Genomic DNA, 23,578 nt, shown 5'->3' with positions numbered 1-23,578 from the left:
CTCCGTCGTTTTCTGGGATGATGTCGTGTCCAACATGACATTTTACCTTCCTCTCAAACTCCCGTGTGTACATCTCAGTTCACTGTGCAGCTGCTGACTGACAGCGCAGAATACCATTTGCCGGTTATATTTATACACCTGTCAAATTCTTTTCTCAAAGTCTTTCTGCTGAACAAAATACAGGTGGCAAAAAAAAATGGAGGTTCATTTAAGAATCTTGTGGTACAACCATCAACAAATTCTGTCTATACTGTAGCTGCATCTTTTAAATGATGTCTCTCCGCTCCTCGGTTGAACCGGACGTAGTCTCTACATCTTAACAATGTTTCCTCAGCCCTTAAAGCTGCTTAGAGGAGAGAGGAGGGATAGTGATAAAAGAGGATGCACAAGAGGAGACTTCACAGAAATATTTTTATAGACAGACACGCCCCCTTATTGGATATCGCTCACTGATTGGACGCTGCAGCCGATAGTACTTACAGGCTTTATATGTGATTTTTTGATAAAGCCTTTAATGAAACACCAGAGTTAAATAACAGATAACAGACGGACCTTTAAACAGACATTAAACATTAAAATATGCCTTTTTTATTGATCCAAAAACACATTTAAGTTTGCTCAACAACTGCTTTAGTATCCATCAACCAGGTGTGAAAGTTTACATTTGCAAACTTGCTGTTCCCCACTCAGACTCCAATAACCCTTTCCTCATCACCTGATAGCCTTCTACAGCTGAGATGACCGTTTGTGTGTGTGTGTGTGTGTGTGTGTGTGTGTGTGTGTGTGTGTGTGTGTGTGTGTGTGTGTGTGTGTGTGTGTGTGTGTGTGTGTGTGTGTGTGTGTGTGTGTGTGTGTGTGTGTGTTTCAAACAGGAGGGGGACTCTCTCGGGGCGATGGAGAAGGTTTGTCGTCAGCTGACTTATCATCTGAGCCCTCACTCTCGGTGGAGGAGGCAGGGCCTGCTCAAGAGGAAACCCCAGGCTTGGTGAGTAACTCTGTGTGTGTGTTTTTACATTTGTGTGTGTGTGATAATCGTGCAGTATGTGCCTCTCTTTTTGTTGACATCTCAGTGTGTCAGCAATGTGTCATCATCTGCTGCCCCCTTTGGATGCCTTAAAAAAATCTTTAATCTCTTTAATTTCCTCACGAGTTCACAAACAGACAAACTCCCCCTCTACCTTCAGTGTCTTCTCTTTTTTACTCCCTATCTTTTTTTTGTCTGGATTACTGTAGCTTTGAATCAATCAGCTAAGGTTGGAACATTTCAAGTATTATCTGTGAGCCGTGGCTATTATGTCGTTTTACTTTGCATCACAACAGTTGGCTTTCTCTCCCCTCGTCCTCTTTGCACTGCATTATGTAGAAACCCTTTGCAACCAAGAGATTTGCATGAATTTGATATGAACACACAGCAAGCGTTACACAACATGCAAATCAGCCCTGAAGAGCACCTCTGACAATCTAATCCATACATGTTTCCTGCTCTGGAAAGTCAACCCAGTATAGAATAATCTGCAGGTTTCTGAAAGATGTTTTGAAAAAAACAAACATTTTTAATGTTTACAAAGCAATGCATTCAACATGCTGTCTTTGCAGAGCGTCTGCAGACAGCATACAAGAATTAAATATATGACATTTCAGGAAGTGAAGCCTTACAAACATAGATCATCCTCGAGTGTAAGCAGCCAGAGAATCACAAAGGGAACATGAAAAATGTTATTCTTATTTATTTTCTCTGGCACGCAGCACTTTCAGGTCTTGTTTGGTTTTATTTATAAATGTTATACATGAAGCAGCACAGTTGGACAATAGGTCGTACTGGATTACAAGTTACATTTTGGAAATATTGTATTTATCAGGGGCTTTCCTTCGCTTTCGCACGAAGAAGTAAAGCACAAGCAGCTGACTAAATTGTCCTTCAGCTCAAGCTGCAATTGCCTCTGGGCTGAATTATTGTGTTGTTGTTTGCACTCTGAATTAATAGTTTTCAAATGAAAGAGAATTTATTGTTGCATTAATTCAAATCCCATTAAGTTTATTGCTGTATTAGACTGTTTTAGTGAAATATGGACGCACACAGAATAAAGAGTGTAGAGAATCAATCAAACTGGAACAATACAGACTCAATAAAATTCATTTATATATCCCATCACCGTGCATGTTATTCTCTTTGCTTGGCTTGTGAACCTGATCCCTGTGCGTGATGCTCCACAACACAGTTAAACTCTGAGATGCGCTGAGTGCTGAGATGTGATGCATCCTGTTGGGAGCAGATGGCAGAAAAACGACGCTGTAGCAGGAGTCCCACTGCTGTGTGAATGGAGGAGCAGTGGGAAATAAAAAATCTCTTTTTCTCCTCGGCTGTTGGTGTGAATTTCAGGTGTCACCTCCTTCAAGAAACAGTTTGCAGACACAGAGGGAAAGAGGTGGAAAAAAAAAAGAGTAGAGTCTGTTTGGATGTTGGTCACAGGCAACAAGGTGTTTCTGTTCGAGCAGCGACTTGTCTTCAATGGAATTAAATGAAGGCTGGAGATGAAAATGAAATGAGTTTAGTAATAATCTTAAGTCATTCTGGAGTGGTGGACGCAATTTAATCAACTCTGCGTGTTGGAGTCGGCACTTCAGGCTGTCATGAACTCCAGTCGGAGTGATTAGAGACTAGAGGGGGAAAGAAATGAGTCACCCTTTTTACACAGCGGACACACAAAAGCACTCACAATAACACACACATCTTCATGCGCATTAAATCAGCCCTTCATTGAGTAAACAGAAGGGCTGAAAAATGTTCCTGTACAGATGAAAAGTCCCTTCAGTCGTTGGTATTTGCTGTGAAATCCTCACTCACTGCTTTTAAAAGCAGTTTACTTTTGGGTTTTTAAAATTTCATCCGGAGTGAACTACCTGTATTTTATAGGGCATCTTTGACTTTTTTTTCCAGAATGAGAAGCTACCCGTCCTTTTACTTTTTTTAAAGCTAGATTTGAAGCAGTGATTTTTAAACAAACAATAGTGGCAGTCAGACAAGTTTGCAGATCTAACAAACATATTTGTGTGTTTGAGATCCAACAGAACAGACAATATTCTCACAGCATTTCTCGTGACGTCATGCTTAACCTGGGAACATCATCTCACACAGTACGAGTGAATGGTTTATAACTCGTGACCAAAGATCACGATTTATGTGCTCAGACTGTAAGACTTACATCAGGATGGAGCATTGACAATTGTGGATAAAGTTTCCTTTGAAAACTCCTACAGACTCTGGGGCGCTGGTGGCGCAGTGGTTTGAGCACGCGCCCCATGTATGGAGGCTGTAGTCCTCCATGCGGGCGGCCCGGGTTCAGGCGGGCCTGTGGCTCATTTCCCGCATGTCATTCCCCACTCTCTCTCTCTACCTGATTTCCGACTCTATCCACTGTCCTATCTCTACAATAAAGGCAAAAATGCCCAAAAATAAATCTAAAAGAAAAAAAAAATCAGCATCAGAAGTGCTGAAGTCTCTTTCTCTCAGACACACAGCATCAAACACCAGCTAACTAACAGATTAATCATATTGTAAATAATCCCTGTCAGCTGGAGGTCTGCAGATATTTCCTGCACACATTTATCTCGTTCTTATCTTTGGTGATAGGAGGAGAAGACACATCAAACTGGAAGGCCTGCTGTTGCCATGGTTGATTTCAGACGTTTGTAAAGTAGCAATCAGGGAAAAGCCCTGAAGTTGGGGAATCGTGCTCTCACTGTGTGAGTGTGTGCAGTCGTACAACCAAAATCACGAATCAGAATTTAATTGGACAGGTCAGGAGCAGAAGATCGGGCCGTGATCAGCCTTATGTCCGCTGTACAGTGCAAAGCAAACGACACACGATGAAGCTGAGTTCAGCTTGACTTCATAATCAGTTGTGTGGTTTACGCCCAGTGTATGGCCCAGTGCAGCTCGAGTTGCCTGCATCGACTAGCTCTTAGGCGTTGCTCCTTTTCAGTTTGATTTGTCTCTCTTAGATGAAGACATTCTGTCTGAGATCAGTGACAGTGAGAGGCTGGTCAGCGATGGAGCTGTGATCATACCCAGCTGGGCCCCGCAGCTCTCATCTGAACTTTGTTCTTGTGATGAAAACATGAAAAAGTCTGCTGAAAAAAGAGCCACTGTTAACTGTGAAAGAAGGAGTGGACTGTGTGTAAAATGTAAATCAACTGGCCAGAAGTTTGTTATTGTTCATTGAACAAGGGCAGCTGTGGTTGTGAATCATGAGCAGGATTTAAGAGGCTTACTGTTGCTCGTCTTTGCTGCTTAACAACGACTCCTTTCAGCATTCTCCAAGTCCAGTCAGAGGTTTGAAATGAGGCGTCTGAACGTGCAGACCTGCTCTCATCTCTACTTTGCCGCTGAGCTCTGAAACCCCCAAAGAGGAAAACAACAAGTCAGCTGATGTACGGACATGACATTTACCCTAAAACAGGAATTATCTTTGTCAGTTGTGTTTCCTTCAATTGTATATTATGGTTGGAGGAGTCTTCCCAGAGGCAGGAGCAGAAGGAGACAACAAACTAAATATCATCAATATTATCAGATCTTTTTCCCCAAAAAACACAGTTAGGTAGTCAGAACTTAGCAGGACTTGTGTAAATCAGTGTACTTCTTGTGATGACAGATACAGAAACAGAAAACTCAAAGTACTTGGTCTTTTTCGATTCTCTCATTTTTTTTTAATTTTCAAAATCCAAAACAAAAACCACCAGCCAGAATTTACATTTTTAGACACTTCAAATCCATTATTACCCCTTTACCTTTTCTGAAGATTATTTCCTTTTTAATATAGATGGAAATGGAAATAACAGCAGATATACTGTATCACCAATACAGACATCCAGATTCATTAGATCTACTTTGAGTCATTTGATTTTTACATCAAATAACATGTTTTAAGCAATTCAGTTATCTCGCTGCTAAAGTTTTCTCCACATCTGAGTTAACAATCAAACGTCATGGTGCTGTTGGCCTGGCGGTTGGGGCGAGCACCCAATGTACAGAGGCTTTTAGCCCTCAAAAGCGGGCGGCCTGGGTTCGAATCCGGACTGTGGCTCCCTTCCCACAACTCTCTCTGCTGGTTTCTGACTCTTTCTCTCTTTTTCTGAGTCTAGAGTAAAGGCATAGAAAGCCGAATAGGCAAAACACAACAAAAGGTAACTGTTTCCGGCTAAGTTGAACAGAGCCTTCAATAAATTAAACATCATTAAATTAAATAGGGCCTTAAGGATCAAGTCGTTTGCAGTTTGTCAATAATGCAAAGTGAAGTGAAAACGCTTCAGAGAACCAATCCAGTGGACCAAAATTTGGCCCTTCAGTAGAATAATTACTTGCCCTCCAGTTCAGACTGTTTGAAGTTAATAAAGTGTCTGGAGAGGTTCCAGTATGGCATCGACTGACTTTTATTGGAGCAGCAAGCCTAAAAGCCTCAGCAGGAAAAGATGCTGACTGACAACAGCCGAGTAAACAACTGCCTGTCTGTCCACCATCTGGCCCTGGACCTGAATCAGTCTGTCTGTCTGACTCCTCTGGGGCGTCTAACAAATGGTTCGCTTTATTTTTTCATACTGTTGGAAGAGAAATAAAAAGGTGCTGAGGTTTTTCTAAACATAAGATAATTTATTGCCTGAAGCAGACACAAAATATGATCAACTTAAATGAGAAGAAATCACCTCCTCCTGCTTTCTGCGATCTTCGGGTTCTGTCTTCCTGTCTCTCTGTCGGTGTGTCTGCTGCCTGCTGACCGGCCGGCTGTGTCCACGGCATCGACAGATTTATTGGCTTCCTCCCACCTGAGCTCTGACAGCCTGCAGAGAGAGAAGTCGGGTGTTGACTGAGGATGTCTGAGCCGCTCCGCTTCATCTCACCAGCAGGCAGAACCAGACGGGGACAAAATCAGCCTTGAAATGTATATTTACATTATTATTTTGTCTGTGTAGGAGTGAAGGATTAAGTGTTCAGTTAAGTTAAATAAAGCCGACGTTTAGTCTCAAGCAGAAGATATTTAAGATATTGATAATCTGATTGTATTTCACAGGACAGAGAAGCAGGCAAAAAGCAATTATTGGAAATGTTATGTTGCTGGTTTTTAATCTCTATTTATTTATTTAACCTAAGTCTGAGTGAGCTTTGAGCAGCAGGGTATCATCAGGAGAAATCAGAAATGTATTAATTTGGGGTTTTGTTTTTAATTTCTGGTTTGGCAAATCATTTTTAGTACTCTATTTCAAAACAGTTGTGAATATTTGCATCTCCTGTACCGGGATATCTTCTTTTCTCTATTGTTTTATTTTTGTGCTCATTTTCTAACTTTTTAAAATCTGCATATAACTTGTTGAGTTTCTCCTGTTTGATTTTCTTAACGGTTGCTGTTGTCTCAGTCTCTGGAGGACTGAATGCACTTGTCTCAGTATCGCAGCACTCTGGTCTCAGGAAGGTCTTGGTCACGGTTAGTGTGGTCTTGATTACAACACTACCTATTTGTTTAGTGGAAGAAAAAAATTTTTTTTAAAACAATGAAATATTTTGTTTCAAATGATTGATTTCCAAAGTAAGTAGCCGTGTGATGAGCAGGATGATGTATAGTGAGCAGGTTGTTACCGCTGAGGAACCCCTTCAGGGTGAGCAGGACCCCTCCTCCTCACATCAGGGTCCTGCTCGTCCTGTCAGGGTTCTATTCAGATATAACTACCCACTAACCGTTATTTAAAAATCCCATTTTAGTCACTCTCAGTGAAATCATCATTCACAGACTGATGAGGGAGCATGAAACGCTGTGATGTACATCACTGTGACGTGTCAGCGGTCAGTGGGATTTATCTGCAGATGCTCTTGCAGCTTGTTAATGTCCCCCCGGCTCTTTGGTGCCAGCTTCCATCATCTTTAAAATGGTTTCACTTTAGTTTCAAGCTTTTGTGACAGAATGCAGACCATCCATCAGTGCTGTCATAAAATCAGGACCCAGGTCACAGAAAGCAAAGCAAAATGGTTTGGTTGTAGCTTTGGCATGAAAAAAACATATCTCCAAATAAAAAAGTCATCGGGTACTAAAAACAAAAAGACACATTACATTATTCATCATGTTTTCTAAGATTTTTCTATTTCTGTTCTCTTGCTATGTTTACATAACTGTCACATTTGTAAAATCAAACTCAAAAATCTAGATGTCATGTCAGATTTATTTCTCACATATCTGGCTCTTTTAATACTTAAAAAAATAAAAAAGTCTAGTGCACGCAAATCCAAGCAAATGGCATACAGGTTCAGGACAAAAAATATATAAAATGAAGAAAAAAGAGAAAAGTCCAAACACTGTTCAGCTCCCAGAAAGCAACTTTATTAAGGCAAGGCCAGTTTATTTCTGTCGCACATTTCAACAACAAGGCAATTCAAAGTGCTTCACACAAGACATCAAAAGCAGCATGACAGAGGAAAGAAAAGAAACATTAAAATAGAACATTTAAAAATCACTGAAATTATTAAATCTGAAAACATGTTCAAATAAAAATACTTCAAATGAAATCAATTGAAATAAATAAAGTAAAAAATATAAAAAGAGTTAAAAGTTACAGTGCAGAGTTAAAGTTTAAAATCTTATTAAAATTGTTTAATGAAAGGCAGCTGTAAACAGGTGAGTCTTCAACCTGGATTTAAAAGAGCTGAGAGTTTTTATTCACACGTTTTGATCCAAAAGATCTTCTTCAGGCAAATGTTGCAGGAGACGAGCAGTCCAAAAGACCGCCACATTTATTTGATGAACATCGTTGCTGATTGGGAGCTTAAGAGTGTGCAGACCGTTTTCTTTGTTTATACTTTATCATCTCTTTTTTTTTTCTATCATCTCTTCTTATTTTTGTTTGCTCTGTGCTCTTGTGTAAATCCTTCCTTATGTCAAAAATTGTTCTGCAGATTCAGGTCCTGTTTCTCTCTATGCAAAGCTCTTTCTCTGTCTTGACTCGTGTCCACAGAGCGAGTAGATCTGTTTTTATCATAAAGGAGACAGATTATCCCTTTTCTAACAAGGACTGTCCGCTTTGTCTTAAAACTGTTTCCAATCCCTCGTTTACAGTATGACTCCTCAAAGACATGTCAGTTTGGAATATGAGTAGCTCAGATTAGTTCAGTTTGGAACATGAACTTTCTATTTTCTCATGTTCATGCAGGCTGTAACTTACAATGGTGAGATAATGACGTGTTAAAATGAATCCGAGCCCAATCCAAAGAACTTGGATTCATTTCCTTTCTTTAATCACATCCATTGTTCTCTTCACCACGACTCGTCCTCTGAATCATCCTCTCTGCCCTCCATCCATCCCAGGGCCAGAATTTGTACCCTCCCTGCAACAAAGTCACTGCTACACTGTCACCAGCTTTGCAATAAGTCTGAGCACACACAGAAGAACAGGGAAAACAATGAAGCACCCATTTCTAAAAATATGTGTGATTGTGACAGGAGCATAGGAGATTGCAATGCCAGCGGGAGACAATGAACGATTCCAGAGAAAGCATGATTCCAATTTGTTTAGCCTCTGATGACTCTTCAGGATGTGCTCTGACAGGACTCTGAAGAAAAAACTGTGATTGTTTTTTTATATTTGTGAGTCCAAATGGTGAACTAGAGCATATATGATCAATCCCACCATTTCTTCACTTCCTGTATAAAAAAACACAACATTTTTACAATACTGTGAAAAAAGAATCATCATGGAAATATTTACAGGAGCATGTTTAGGGTCAGTCACAAGTCCCCTTCAGTTTCTGTTTTCATGTCACTTTTAATGTGTTTCAAAGAATCCTTTATGGTCCAGATTCTTTGGCATCAATTTAAAGGGGACCATTCATTTTTCAATAATAACAATAATCTTTTTTTAGGTGCATTTTATCAGTCTGTTTCGAGGTACCCCTGTATGTTAAAGGAAGAATGCGCAATGTTTTGATCCATTAGATGTCGCCCTTGAGCACCAGCATCAAACCAAAACAAACTGCTGTTTGGTGACAGCTTTTATACTTAAGGAGAGGAGCCGGTCGGCAGTCCTGTCCATGTAAACAGGATGTAAATATGGCTCTGACAACATCACAGACAGTGGGACTCACACTTCACACTCATTGTAAACAGACGATATTTACAGAGGACATACTGGCATATTCTGCCTTTAAGGTTCATATACGTTTTTTTTTGGCTTTTAATGCATGTAGAAGGTTGCATCTGATTCAAGGTACGCCATGGAGTCAGCTGAAAGGTGTTTTAATGCACCTTAATGGTCCCATATTCTTCTTTTTCTGGTTTTATATGCCCTTTAGTGTGTTTTCCAAGCGTCCTGTGCATCTTTAGGCACATCTATGTGCAAAAATGTCTTGTTTTAGTTTATTTCGACTATAAAGAAGATTGTAAGAATGATAATTAGGCTAATTTCTAAAAACAACTCAATCAAGGCGTGCTGTTTGCATCGTGCTGGGGAGGAGGGGCATGTGAGTAAAGAAATCGCAGGTAATCATTCGCTTCCCTGTAGGTCTGGCACTGAGATCCAATTACTTCAAAGCAAAAGGAAGCTTTGAACTGTGTAATATTAAAGGTCCTATATTCTTCTTTTTCTGGTTTTATGTGCTCTTTAGTGTGTTTTCCAAGTGTCCTGTGCATGTTTAGGCACATCTATGTGCAAAAATGTAAAGTCCGCGGAAACGCGGCTTCTCTTACGTCCTCCTGTTAGCTGTAGCATTAGCTGCATGTAACGCTCGGTTCTAGCCCCCCTCCATAAAAATGTGTCAGTGTGACGTCATTGTCAGTGTGAGATCACTGATCTAAGTTCATTGGCTCGTTGTGTCAAGCCCAGCAGCTCATGTTGAAATTTCCAAGACGTGTGCTGAGCAACTGACCAATAACGACAGAGCAGATCGGCAGACCAATCAGAGCAGACTTGGCCCACGTGAGGTCTAACAGTGTGGGCTCAACAGAGTGTAGCTGACGGACTCAGAGCGTAGAGGGAGCAAGGAGGAGCAGTACATGAAAACAGATACTTTTTTAGAACTTTATCTATTGTGAACGTACAAAAGTAGGAACATAGATTAAATATATGAACCCCAAAAAGGGCAGAATATGGGATCTCCAAAGGGAGGCCACCAGGAGGCATTGTAATCAGAAGCCCGATCAGACTAGCATGTTTACATTTATTTTATGAGTCCAGTTATAGTCACTAATCAACTACATGTAAATGTACTGACAGATTACATTAGACAGTATGTTTAGTTTGGTTAAAGCAACATTATTTTTTGTCCCATAATGTAACTCCAACATATGGTTGTTGTTTGACATATTTATCCCCTCCAACATCCCGGACTACATCTGCCTTTCTTTTACATCTCTTCACTTGACCACATGCTGAGCTGGGGCAGCTGAGGTTCTGATATTTCATTGCTCATGTCCAAATTGGCTCACAGTTGTATGTATGAATCTAATAAATTACTTTTTGTCCATAGGAGTGAATGAGAACATTATAAAACATAACACATAATTGTCTATAGATTAAATCCTTCTACTCGCAGCATGTTTATGGAGTCATTGTTGTGAACATTTTGAAATTCAAACGTGACTTTTCATGTGCCATGACATAAAGCTCTACTTTACATCATCTACTTTGAATTCAATTGCATGGTTTAATGTGAATACTAAAGAGCAGTAAAATTGAATAAACAAGACTAATGGTTTTGCATTTCCATTTCCATCCTCCTCCACAAAACAACCCCGTCATTTGTTTCTGCCTCTATGACTCATGTCTATTCCCAGTGGACTAGTGACCTCTTGTAACTGTGTGAATAATGGTATTACCCACTGAGCTCCACTGCTGCCCGACACAGAGACAGGCATTTTGTACAGAGTTGCTCTTCAGTGTATTGCAGATGGAGGAGTGAAAAGAAGCCAGCTTCTTCTGTCACAGTTTGGTTTCCTCTTCACGCTGTTCATCTGTAAGTTTGTGGTCATGTCGAGAGTTCTTTTCTTGGAAACAGCAGGTTGTTTTTAGATAATTTCTTAATGGATTTTATGTTCCTGCAAAACTCAAAGTTGCTCAGTTTCAGTCTGTGGGGCAAAAGTAGTCTGAGGAAAGCTTATAATATGTTTATATACAATACTTTAGAAGATTATAGATGCACTCACTGTAGATTCCAATGGTTTAATGTATATATAAATGAAAAATCTTTAAGAGGAGACGTTTGTTTGTGAAAGCTGTTTCTTTTGTAGTCTGAGTAATACGACCAACCACCATTATAACAAGCTTTGTCTTTACGCATGAAAACAGTCTGTGTGGAGAGTAAATGAGGTGGATCGCAACACTGTGAAGCAATTCAGAAACAAATGAACAGACGTGTGTATTAGGATGGTCCGAGGCTGTTAAACAGAAATCTAAATTTAGACTAACTGATTGTTTTAAAGGAAACACCTAGAAAACAGTCAAAATTGAGCAAAATGTATTTGAATTTCTCTGTGGGTAAATATTATGATTTGGTTTGCTGAGTATCGTAAGCAGTGCTAGCACCAACTGCCTTTAGTCCTCCCTGCAGGTTAACGTACACGTACTGTATCTGTGCTAAATGTTCTTACAACATTGCTCAGATTGATTTGCCAGTTTAACCTGACGCAGCCAAAACTATTTTATCTCCATTTTGTAGGTCAAAATACTGACAAACCCTGCTGCTCCAATGAGATGCTATCTGTCCCCTGCGCTTGTTTACATCCAGGCAGTAAAGCGGGGAGGGGAAGCTGTGGCTCAGTTGGTAGAGACTGTCGTTCCTCTGTACCCCGGGTTGGGGGTTTGATCCCCGGCTCCTGCAGCAACATGTCCAATGTGTCCTTGGGCAAGACACTTAACCCTCAAGTTGCTTCTGCTGCTTCGTCAGTGGGTATGAATGTGTATGAATGTGAATAGTTACTTCTGGTGGTCACTTTACTTTACATAGTAACCTCTACCATCAGAGTGTGAATGTGTGTGATCTGTGGTGTAAAAAAACTGATTTGAGTATTAAGCGCTATACAAGCTCAAGTCCATTTATCATTTCCCATAGTCTTACTGCTGATAAGGAATCACAGATATTTAAAAATTGATTAAAAATGTCTGTGAATCTGTGTTTGCCATCTTGAAATACATGACATTGACATATATAGTTCAATATTTACATTATACATTTTTGTAACATAGTAACATAAATAGTCTTTTTTTTTGGTTATTGCTCACTTGACTGCTTTTTCTAACAACTTTTAGATTTTTTTTAAATAATATTTTACATCAATGACATGACCTGAACATGCAAAAGTGATGCCAGAGGATCACAAGGTTGTCTCATTTTAAAATAAAGGCCCTAACTAACAGCTGTATTTCCCTGTTTAAAACTGTAATTATTTGTCCGTCTGCAACTCTTTCACTTATAATTAGTTTAAGTCATTCCTCAGCAAAAGTATTTAACAAGTTTTGGTCGTGACTCCTGTCATATGTCAAAGGATTGGGAAAAGTTTGACAGTTTTATGTAATTATTCTTATAATCTAACACCTGTCTTTCATAAAAGAAGTTTAAATCATTCAGATGACCTCATGAGTTTCATGAATTTCTGTACGCTCTGTAGTTCAGCCGCTTGGAAAAGAACACCAAAAGATGCTCATTCAGGTCACCTGGATGAACATGAACCAGAAACCTGAGGCTTCTTCATCAGGAGACAGAGTAGCAGCTGGATGAGAGAGTCCACCGATGTGTTTTGTGTGATTTTCTTCCACATGATTGCTCGAGCAGCTGATTTCCAAAAAGCTCCTCCTCTCTGGTTGAGGTCAGCCTCATCAGTGTAATCAGATGCTGCTGTAGTGATTGCATGCACAATGACCCCTGATGGCACAAGATTAGATAAACTTACTGAGCAGAATGATGCAGTCGAGACAGAGATGCCTCCTGAAACAGATCAGAACTGTTCAACTAGACAAAAGAGATTCAGTGTCCATTAGATGCTTCTCTGACCACCAACTATCAGAGGTAATGTACTCACTGATAATGGACAGATATCTACATAAGAGCAGCTAATAAGCTTTATTAGTGGTACTCACCTGGTCAAGCCCCAGGAGGCAGCTGAATAATATCCAGAAGCCTCTATGTAACTTACTATTTACAGTTGAGACTCACAAGAAACCGATGAACAGGCACTCCTTCTGGGGATGTAATGAACCAAGACATGAAAGTGTTTACTTTGCAGAACAGAAGGGTAAATTCCCTTCAACTTTTATCTGAAAACACGGTCGCTTGTCAAGTTGCTATCTGTGTAAACAATGCAGCTCACAGAAAAGAAAGTTTGCTCAAAGTCAGATTCTGTTGGATGTTTAATGAGAATCACAACTTTGATGCCAATTATGAGTTTTTACCATTTCAAAAGCTTTGACATCAGAGATAAACAGCAAGTCAGGCAGACGCAAACACATCCATTCACACCTTCTATACCTGTAAACCTTGTTGCAGTCGAGGAGAGGGAGGAGGAGGAGGAGGTGTTTTCTCACCTTCTCTGTCACATGAGAGCAGAGGAAAGAGGAGACCTGCGCATATACCTGCTGACTGTGTGAGAAATGATCTCTGGTGGAGACAGAAACACGTCGCAGGCAGAAAGGCTGGTAGGCAGAGGGAGAAATAAAGACAGAAATTGAAGCCACAATTAATGCACAATATTCTAAGATGGTGTTGAATTCATCTCATATATCTGAAGAGGATGCTGTTAACCTGGACTTACCCTGAGTCTCTCTCAGGAAACAAGTTGTCTTGAGGGGAAGAGATCAGGCAGAGGGGAGCAGACATAGAGAGGATGATGAGGATGGAGGTGAAGCACAGTTAAGCCTTGTGGTGTATACCAGCTGAGATAAAAGTGTTGCTTTCAGAGATGTGATATGGAGTCCAGGCTGTGACGAGGAAGTCCCCGTATTCCTATACAGACTGCATTCATTAGCAGGAATCAGTGGAGGAGCTTATGACTCACACGGTAGTATTTCAATAATGTGATATGAAAGGTCATTAGACTTTCAGCATGGGAACCTGAATGATCCATTTTGCTTAATGAATATAGCTTATCAGTCATTTACATCCCTTTGAAAAATGGGATTTATGTGTATTGCCAGCCTGACTTAAACTGGACTTTTAAGAATACATGAAAACATTTTAGTCTGATGTATACACTTCATCTATACACCTCAACAGCCCATGCTGGTCCATGCATTCTGAGCATGCGTCACAGTTCCTGTGCGTTGGAAGCACGATATCTTTCATATAAAAGTCAAACTGAAGCACAAAGTGATTGTTGGACTCTCTCCCTCCTCTCCTCCCTCGATTAGCTCACAGACCTCTGTGATCAATTCAATTCAATTCAAAAAACTTTATTTGTCCCTGGGGGGCAATTCAAAATCACACACAACAGTAAATTAACAAAAATCAACAACAGTGCTGGTAGATGAAACATTTTAAACCTAAAATATAAAGTGTCAATTTAAATACAACGTAAAGCTTAACTTAAAATACAAAATATAAAAAGAGTAGATATAAGTGGACAGTGATCGGACTAACAGATGTAAACAGAACTATGTGCAGTAAACAAGAAATACATATATATATATATATATATATACAGAACTATATGCAAGTAGGCAAATACTAAATTATAAGTTATAAGGTGCATGGTGAATAATGGAACAACAGAACTAATATATACAATATAACTGTAAGGTAAAAATGAAATAAATAAAGTGACCGTAGTGCAATGATGGATAAGAAACAACAGGAATAAATTAACCAGAACTGTATGAATACTGATATAAAATGGATAGAATAAAGTGATGTAGTGCAGAGGCTGTTAAGGTGCATGGCAAATAGAAAAGAGATCTGATTGGTCAGTATATATGCAGAGAGTCTCACAAGTAGCGTGCACCAGAGCAGGTCAGGTCTTCAGCATAAGTTGCCATGGTGATCTGCCCCAGTAACAGTCTAACCGCCTCTGTTAAGGAGTTAACCTAGAGTTAACCCTGAAGTTACCTTGCTAACTGTGAATCCTGTTTTGTAGTCTAGTTCCCATTATGAGCTGCTGGTCGTAGTCCAGAATGGGGTAGATGACCTCTCTTTGCAGCGTGGGATTCTGGTCTGAAGCCAAACATATCATGAGCTTTCAGCGTCTCATCTCCTTCTATTTACCCTGCACTTGTCTGTTTTGTTTGTTGCTTTAAAATGTGCAGGGCGGAGACTTGTTGGAGGTAGTGGTGGATTCAAAGGGGGAGGGGGGATGAAGCATGGGAAAGAAGTCCAATTAAACATTTTTTCCACCATGCTTATGACTCACCAGAAGAAGAAGCAGAGAAGCAGGTTGAGCTGTGTGACGGTGTGATGTAACCCAGACGTAGCAGTGCTACGAGAGGGAGGAGCAGCCGAGCGCAGGAGGAGAAGATTAGATCAGCGGTCTCATGGAGAGTGTAATGGAGAGACGAGGGCAGAGCCGCAGCAGCTGCGTTAACCAATTAGCACAATTTCACTCACAAATGATGAAATGGGCTTCTGGTTTCACAAAAACCTCCAGGGTCTCTGAGGGAAGTGGTTTTTAAACGCTTACCCAGACAGTGACAGGCAGCCTAATCAGCTTCAAGGTGGTTTTTTTCCTGCTTCTTTTTGATTCCAAGAAGCAACTTGTTGTGAAGTTTTATATGACAAAAACAAAATCATGGGAATGGGAAACTAGTAAAAAAAAACATTGTTTCTCATCCATCCATCCATTAAAGCAACGATAGGGATTCGGTTGGTGCACTTTGGCGCACACCAGAGGTCTCTAAATGAAACAGCACTGTCATTAAACACCTCTGTGCATTTGTTGACAAACAGAGGGTGGGGAATTTGCTAAAGGCATTGTCAGAAGCCAAAGAACCATGTTGACTGACAAAGTACAGATATATTCCTGGATTTTGAGCAAATCTGTCTCTACTAGCGTCTACAGCCCGTTGTTTGCAAACTGTTTGCATGTGGAGGATCTGCATGTGTTTCCAACTGTTACCATTTCTTGTCCCAATATTTCTTTAAAAAACCTTTTAAACGTGGTGTTTGGGAGGTGGTATATGTCTCACTTTCCTTTTATTTTCACTCCATCTTTGAATCAAGATTATTTTACCATTATTACACAGCCATGTTAAATACTTGATTCTGATTGGCCGTTGACTTATAGCAACAGTGTGCTATCTCTGGATTGATCACTGTTGTCAAGAAGAACGTACAGTTGCTATGAAAAACAGACAGTATCTGGGGATGAAGTTTTCAACTGATGAAGTACATTGACAGCATGTTGTGTCCCCACAATCTAAGTCAGTAACCGACCCCACTTTTTAACCCTTTGGGAATGTGACTAAAACATTTATAGAGGGCTAAATTTGACCAACGCTTTGCTTTGCTTTGGGCTGCTGCGGCCTACATTCCTGTGAAGTCTCTCTGGTATGTGAAAGAGATGAATATATTCAGCTGTTTACTGAGGATAAGAGTCGAATCCTACAGTCTGAAACGTTCTTTCAGTGATCCTCTTTGTACTGTTAGGTCTCTGGTCTGTGGGTGTTTAGCCGCTTGGGGAGTAGCTAGATTTGCTGCGAGTGGACTAATCCTGAATCAAGTCCTCCTCTCTGTCTCTAAACATTGTTGGTGTGTTATTTGGAAGTTATTATCTTTGTTATGAGATGGGGAAATTCAACTTCTGATCTCAGTTTTTCTTTATTTAAGGACCAGACCTCAGATCAGCCCTTTGTGCTCAGCTCACTTAATACTCCGTTAAATCCAGGCGCCCCGCTGGGTTTATTTTTAGCTCGGACCATTTTGTTTGGGAGCATAGCTTGAAGTATTTTGCTTCCTGTCAGCCATTTCTCATTCCCCGAACCACACTTTCTTAATCCCTTTGGTGCCTGTCTTTGTCTGTGTGTCCCCAGAGCTCTCCTGCTGCTGTTTATGGCGCTCTCTCTCTGCGTTGATGTAGTTTCCATTAGCTTCCATGGTACAGTGCATTCTGTGCATAGTGTCACATGCTGTGTAGACTGCCACTGATATGGCTAAGTTTCCACCGAATAGAATAGAAGTACATTTTTGGGAACAATCTTTTTCACTTTCCATACAATCTGGTGTATAAGAAGCACTTTTAATGACTTTTTTCAAAAAGTGGCAGTAGACAGTATAAAATTACTGTACAAAATGTTGAGACATGGGGTGATCAGATGCCAACAGGCTACATGTGGGACAAAGAGTATGTTTGGACGGGATAATGTGGGACATGTTACCACAATGCCAAGAGGTGGTTTAGAGATCAATATAATTTCCAAATAAAAAACTCTATTGAAACCATTAGCTTATAAATATCTACAATGCTTTTCCACAGGTTGATTTGGTTGCATACACTTTGCATGTTGTGCATATCTCAACAGAGGCAAACACATCTTTAACCCTCCTGTAGTCCTAGTGCATTTTTTGACATTTAAAGACAGTTTTTTGGTGGATCATTTTGGCTGTGTTGATTCATATGGCATACATTTTGCCACAGGTGTGTATTTTGGGGTGAATTTTAAAATTTCATGAACATTTATTTCTCAACTCTTTTATACACTATTTAAAAAAATAATAATCACACCTTTAGTCCTTCATCATTTTTTTGTGCCATTGACTACCATTGAAACTACATTTTTTGAATACACTGCCATTGTAGTATGAGATCATTTTTAATTATTTTTTTCATGGATCCATGATAGTGAGGGACTGGAATTTAAGTTTTACTGTTTTACCGACATAGTATCCAAAACAAAAGCCTGCTAGTATGTCTTTGTTTACACAGGTGATATTGCAGGGAAACAGGGCCAAAGGTGTAGCATTTATTATAAACATTACACAAAATGTAAGGAAATTTGTGTTTGGTAGATTATTTCTTTGTTGTGACAATGCTTCTTGACAATCGGTCTTATACCGTTGGAAAGCCTGTTTATTTCCCTTTTAAATGGTGCCACATTTGTAAGGAATATGCATTTGTGGGATGAGCAGCAGAGCTGAGTATGTGGGATGCGGCCCATTGTAAGAGGGTTAACTAAGGTCTGTACAAATGAGCAGAACCACAGTCTGCTGACCTGTTTGATTGCGGGTGCTGCACAGTTTGGTGAACAGTAGTTATTTTAGCTGCTCATTTGATTGGCAAGCCTCTTCTAGTGTCAGGAGGAAGGTATTCATAGATCGACATTTCTCTGTATGAGTCTTGCGCAGAGTATTCACCATGTGGGATAAAACTTGTTTGTCAAACATTGTTTCAAAAAACTTCCTGGGAATTGCCCTCCTCCTGCTTCATCCAAGGGTAAATCCTTTCCCAGACTCTGTTGTAGCTGCATCTCCTTTCTTTGCCGCATAGTTTCCATTACATTCCACCCAAAAGTGCATCCTGCTAGCTCGTTTCTCAGTTTTGTGGCAGTGGGGCGTAACGCAGGCAACGAGGATGGTGACAGGTTGGCGAGCCCTTGACCCCGTGTGTGAGCTGATTGATTGACAGCTGAAACAGGCCATGGTGACAGCCTCCTATTGCTTTCTAAACAGCCATTGGATAAAAGCCATGTTTTAAAAGGGGGCCACTGTCCTGCACTTTGGAAACTAGAGCCAATCAAATGCAGGACGTCGTCTCAATTTGTGGGACGCGGATCAAGTGATGAAAATGCTGTGCAGTGCTGCACAAAGTGAGACACCTGGACACCCTAGTGTGACTGCAAGTTTAGCAACCGCAATCACCCACTGCATGCAACCTGATGCAATTGAATATTCACCCCTATCATTGTGCTGGGATACAAAGCAATGTGGACCAGGCTGGCTTCACTTTCTAACATATTTTGTCCCTCATGAGGTCATAATCATAGTGGTATACTGTTCAGTAAAAAAAACAAAACCTTGTTCTGGTTTGGTTGAAAAGACTTCTCAAATAAAGACAAGTAGTGACCAGAGGAGGTGGGGCTGTGCTTCAAGCTTTGCTGGAACAAGCTGTTAGAACTGTTTAACCCAAAACTGGGAACATAAGTCAGAACCTACACTCACAGAAACAAACAGTGAGTTATATTAAAGTGAGTAAAACAACATATTGTTTAATGTTTTCTGTAGTGGGTGTTTCACAGTGAGTACATTTCAGCCAATAAGATGCAAACATGGAAACAGAAACATTACCATGTGACCCTTGTTTCATTTTGAGAAGTGTGAAAATGCAGGTTTTTATGAGGTTGAAATGTTGCAAAATGTGCAGTCCCATCATTTATTATTTCTAAAAAAAAGACAATAAGATTAAATGCAAACGATAGCTTTAAAAAATAGCCCAGTCTGACAATGTTTCCCCCCCTCCAGTTTTAAGGCGGTGCTGTCGGCGCCTCCCTCCAGTGGAGCGTTGGACCTCTCCGGGATCCCTCTGACGGCTCGGGACATGGAGCGTCTGTGTGCACACCTGCAGCATCACGCCTCCAACATGATGAGCCTGGAGCTGGGCTTCACCGAGCTGACGGACGAGGCCTTCCTGCTGCTCCTACCAACGCTGGCCTCTCTGCCGCACCTGGAGACGCTCGCACTGAACGGAAACAGGCTGACCAGGGCCGTCCTGAAGGAGCTGACAGACGCTCTAAAGGTGAGAAAGTCACATATTGGTGTAATATCTGTAAATGTCATACATAGACTATTTTTCTGAAGAGAAAAAAAATCCGGAATTCTGGAAAAAAACGGATGAATCTCATCCCTCGTAAAACAACACATTCCTCATAAGATTTTTACAACTGAGCTAGTCACATGCTAAAGGCTAGGCAGGCTAGTTGTCACATGTTTGTGATATTGAGGTCACTTTCTAAACATGCTTTTGGAGATTTAAGAAAGGTATGTGAAGTTTTAAAAGGTTGTTAGTAACATTTGAGGATGGTACATTCATGGGGAAAAAAATCTATAATAATTGGCCTTAAAAAATGAACATTTTAGCAGCAGGTACATACATCCTGTTAATAACAATGCTAACAGCAAAAGTGGTAATGTTAAACACTCAGAATATGAGTTTGAACGTTTTTGTGTTTCCATGTGAACACCTCTGAGGCAGCAGCTCTAGTTGAAGATGATGTTGATGATGGTTACTTTTATTTTGAAGTATACAATAAACTTTCTCTGCCCTATAGGATCCAGGCAGTTTCCCCAGTGTGACCTGGATCGACCTGGGCAACAACGTGGACATCTTCTCCCTGCCGCAGCCCTTCCTGGTCAGCCTGAGAAAGCGATGTCCCAAACAGGGGAACCTCCCCACCATCCTGGAGTTTGGAGAGAGTCAGGCCAGCGACGCCCCCGAGAGGCTGAGGGGCCTGGGCGAGGAGGAGGAGACGGATGACACCAATCGAACTGAGAGCATGGGCGAGCTGCGCTCCGAGGTGGAGGAGGAGCTGGACGGAGAGATGGAGATAGAGGAGATGATGGAGGAGCTGCTGGACTTTGACCGGGAAGTGCAGGGAAAGGAGGATGAGGAGGAGAGCATGTGGACGGTGGAGGAGCAGAGGAAGGTGGGGAGGTGGAGGGGCAGAAGCCAACGGGGGGAGGGGGAGGAGGAGGTGCAGAGGAAAGACGAGACGCAGGGGAGGAGGGTGGCGGTCGTGGAGGACGAAGACGACACGCAGAGCCGATCCTCCCACATGTCCTGCTCCAGCCAATCGCAGCACTCCTCTGGAGCAATGGAGCCGATGAGAGCGGAGGAGGACTTTGATTTAGACGAGGTGACCGACCAATCAGATCACCTCACCTGATTGCTGCTTTCTGCTTACGTTTTCCCTCCTGCGTCCAGTCCTCTGTGTGCAACACTGAGCGTGCTCAAAGTCAAACAAGGAAGCTAAGTTTGAGTAAAGAGATGAAGACTCCCCGCTCCCTCGGCTGATCTGAGGTCAGATCTTGACAGAGTGACAGCTGATCCAGGTGACTCTCTGTGACTGTGGCATGAGAAGACAATCACCTACAGGACATGTGTTTTATTAAACTGTATGTTATTTAAAGTATAATTAGACTGAGGATGCTTACAATAGAATAGACTGATGAATTATATCACATGAGGCTTTTATGTACAGAATGTTAACCTTTATTCAGGTCCCTTCCTCCTGCTAACCCTGCTAATACCTATACCTATGTGCCTGTCACGCATCCCCTTACTGCTGCGTCTTAGAAAACTGAGACACACTCAAACTAATCAGGGCCCTTTAAACACTTTAAGAAATGTTTTTGCCAAAAAAAAACAAGAAATGGAAAATGTTTCAAATGTTTCTTCCCCCACACATAACGTTGACGACAGACAAGCCAGATGGTTCCAAAGATAGACGGGAATCAAAAGGTCGCTTCGTGGAAATTAGTTTCCTCTTAAGAAAAGGAACAGATGCATCGTGATTTGGTGAGTGAGAGACGCACAGGAGGAGGAATTTAGTGTAGCTGAAACCAAAATAAGTCAAATAAGAGATACAGAAAAGGATGCAGTAAGAAGTCTGATGATTGTAAGGAAACTGTGAAAAGTGTCCGGGGAAGATAAGATGATCTTCTTGCCACAACAAAGATCTGATCTGAGGGGTGTACTACGAAACAAGAGAGCGAGGTATAAATGAGGTTTGATGAAGTCAGAGCTTTCAGTGCCACACAGCTGGCTCTCCTTTCATTTTTTATTTACAGGTTCTACAAAAGAAATGTAGCCTAAAGTCGTCAGTTCAGGATTTCAAATGCATGTAAATGACAAGAAAATCAGTTTCTTTTTCAGGTTCCCAAAATGAAGCCTCTGTGTAACCGACTATTTACAGTTAAAGTGAGACTCCCCACAAACAGATGAACTGACACTTTCCAATAAATGTTGGTGTTTACCTTGCAGACACTGGAGGGTCAATTTATGCTTTGTTTCGAATCTGAACACACAGACGCTTCTCAAATTGCTAATTTCTGGCTTCACACTATACTAGACCATTTTATGCCCAATTTTGGGCCCAATTTGGGTCCTTCAACGATTAATGGGCTGTGGGCTTAATTCAGATGTCGCAACTGATTTTTGTCCATATATTCCTCAACTATGTGGTGTCACTACAATTATTTTACTGCTCCTGATCGGGTCCAGGTATCCCTGATATTGATTCATAAATATCAAACGTTTAATTTTTATGATTCCAGATTGGGCTGCGTTTTTAGCGATATCTTTTAATTTCTCATCACCATTTCTTATAAGTCTAAAAGATGTAGGAAACTGGCCACTGCTGATTTTTTTCAAGGAAGAAAAGGGGAATGACAACGTCAAACTCCTCTTTTCTGCAGCACGAATAGAGGCTGAAGTCGGTTGACATAAACTGTTCTCACACATGCAAAAAACTCCTGAAATCTCCCAAACTTTTTTTAGGATGAGCCGAAGATTTTTCTCCAACTTTTACCCTAACGTTTTCCTGACAGCCCTTGCTAGTTAAATTCCTACAAGAAGTCAGAGGCGATGGGCAGTAAAATATTCAGGAGAATTCCCAGCGAGCTGTTGAGCAGGAGTGATGACATTATATCCTGAGACTGATGTGCATCCTGCAGAATCTTCTTGCACGTAATGAAGCCGCTTCATAGCTCACCGTTATGTTCTTTACCACTCGTTCGCTGGTACTGTGAATATGTCAAGTGACACGTAGCATTTATAAAACGGCAAAAACTGTCGTCAAAGTACAGGACTCTGTTGCTTCGTCTGCTTTTTTGGATATTGGCAGCATCTTGCCAATATCCCCCCCAACCCGCCCCTGGGATGCCTATGCCCCACTTCCTGTTTTAAAAACTCTCGGGCTGTCAGGCATATGTGTGAATAAACAACTCATAGATTTCAGGGGCAGACATCCTGAAATTGTGCTGAGAATTTGAAGGAGTGCATGAGTGAAAACAGCCACAAACAGCTGATCACCAGTTAGGTGATGTCTGTTGACTCTGACTTGGGTTTTAGAGGTTTTTGTTTTCAGCCTAAACAAAGAAAGCCTGTATATGTTGAAATTGCTTCGTAGTGCAGCCCTCTGAAGAATCCATTAAGAAATATTTAGTAGCCTTTCCTCCTAATCGAGGTCATATTTCACTTCACAGTACTCTACATGTGCTTACAGCCCTGTTTTCACACAGGCCACTCTGTTACTGTACACTGAGTTGACACTATTTATATCTATTAGTTTGTAGCTGTCACCCAGCCTGTGCTTTCCCTTTATATGCCCTGCAAAATCTGAAAAAAACTAAGCTGTATTTTTGGATGTGGAGTGTAAACAGTATGTAATAATTCAACTGTTCAAGAGTGATTGTTTGGACCGTAGATTAAAAAGGAATACCACTTTATTCAAGGATTGAGACGTGTCATATGTGTTGTGAGTTCTCTGTGAAGGGGAGAGTTTTACTGATATGAAAAGCTGCCCAAAAGGTACAAAAACATTCATTAAAAATGAAATGAAATGGTAATTATTTTTGTTGTGTTGCACCCTTGAAATGAACCGGTCAGAACTCGTCCATCTTCACTTTTAGCAA

The 23,578-nt window shown here is 40.9% G+C and overlaps 1 protein-coding gene across 1 annotated transcript in view; it reads left to right on the top strand.

Annotated features, from left to right (window-relative positions):
• Window positions 1-23,392, top strand: part of lrrc75a (leucine rich repeat containing 75A) — a 47,541-nt gene extending 24,149 nt beyond the window's left edge. The window contains exons 3-5 of the mRNA XM_020650972.3: window positions 873-985; window positions 19,409-19,682; window positions 20,215-23,392. Of these exons, the coding sequence (XP_020506628.2) occupies window positions 873-985; window positions 19,409-19,682; window positions 20,215-20,829 (1,002 nt within the window). The 3' untranslated portion in view covers window positions 20,830-23,392. The remainder of the gene's footprint in view (window positions 1-872; window positions 986-19,408; window positions 19,683-20,214) is intronic.
• Window positions 23,393-23,578: the final 186 nt, after the last annotated feature.

The sequence above is a fragment of the Labrus bergylta genome, chromosome 11 (genome assembly GCF_963930695.1).
Source record: "Labrus bergylta chromosome 11, fLabBer1.1, whole genome shotgun sequence".
NCBI classification, from domain to species: Eukaryota; Metazoa; Chordata; class Actinopteri; order Labriformes; family Labridae; genus Labrus; species Labrus bergylta.
This window is presented reverse-complemented; position numbering and strand designations above follow the sequence as displayed.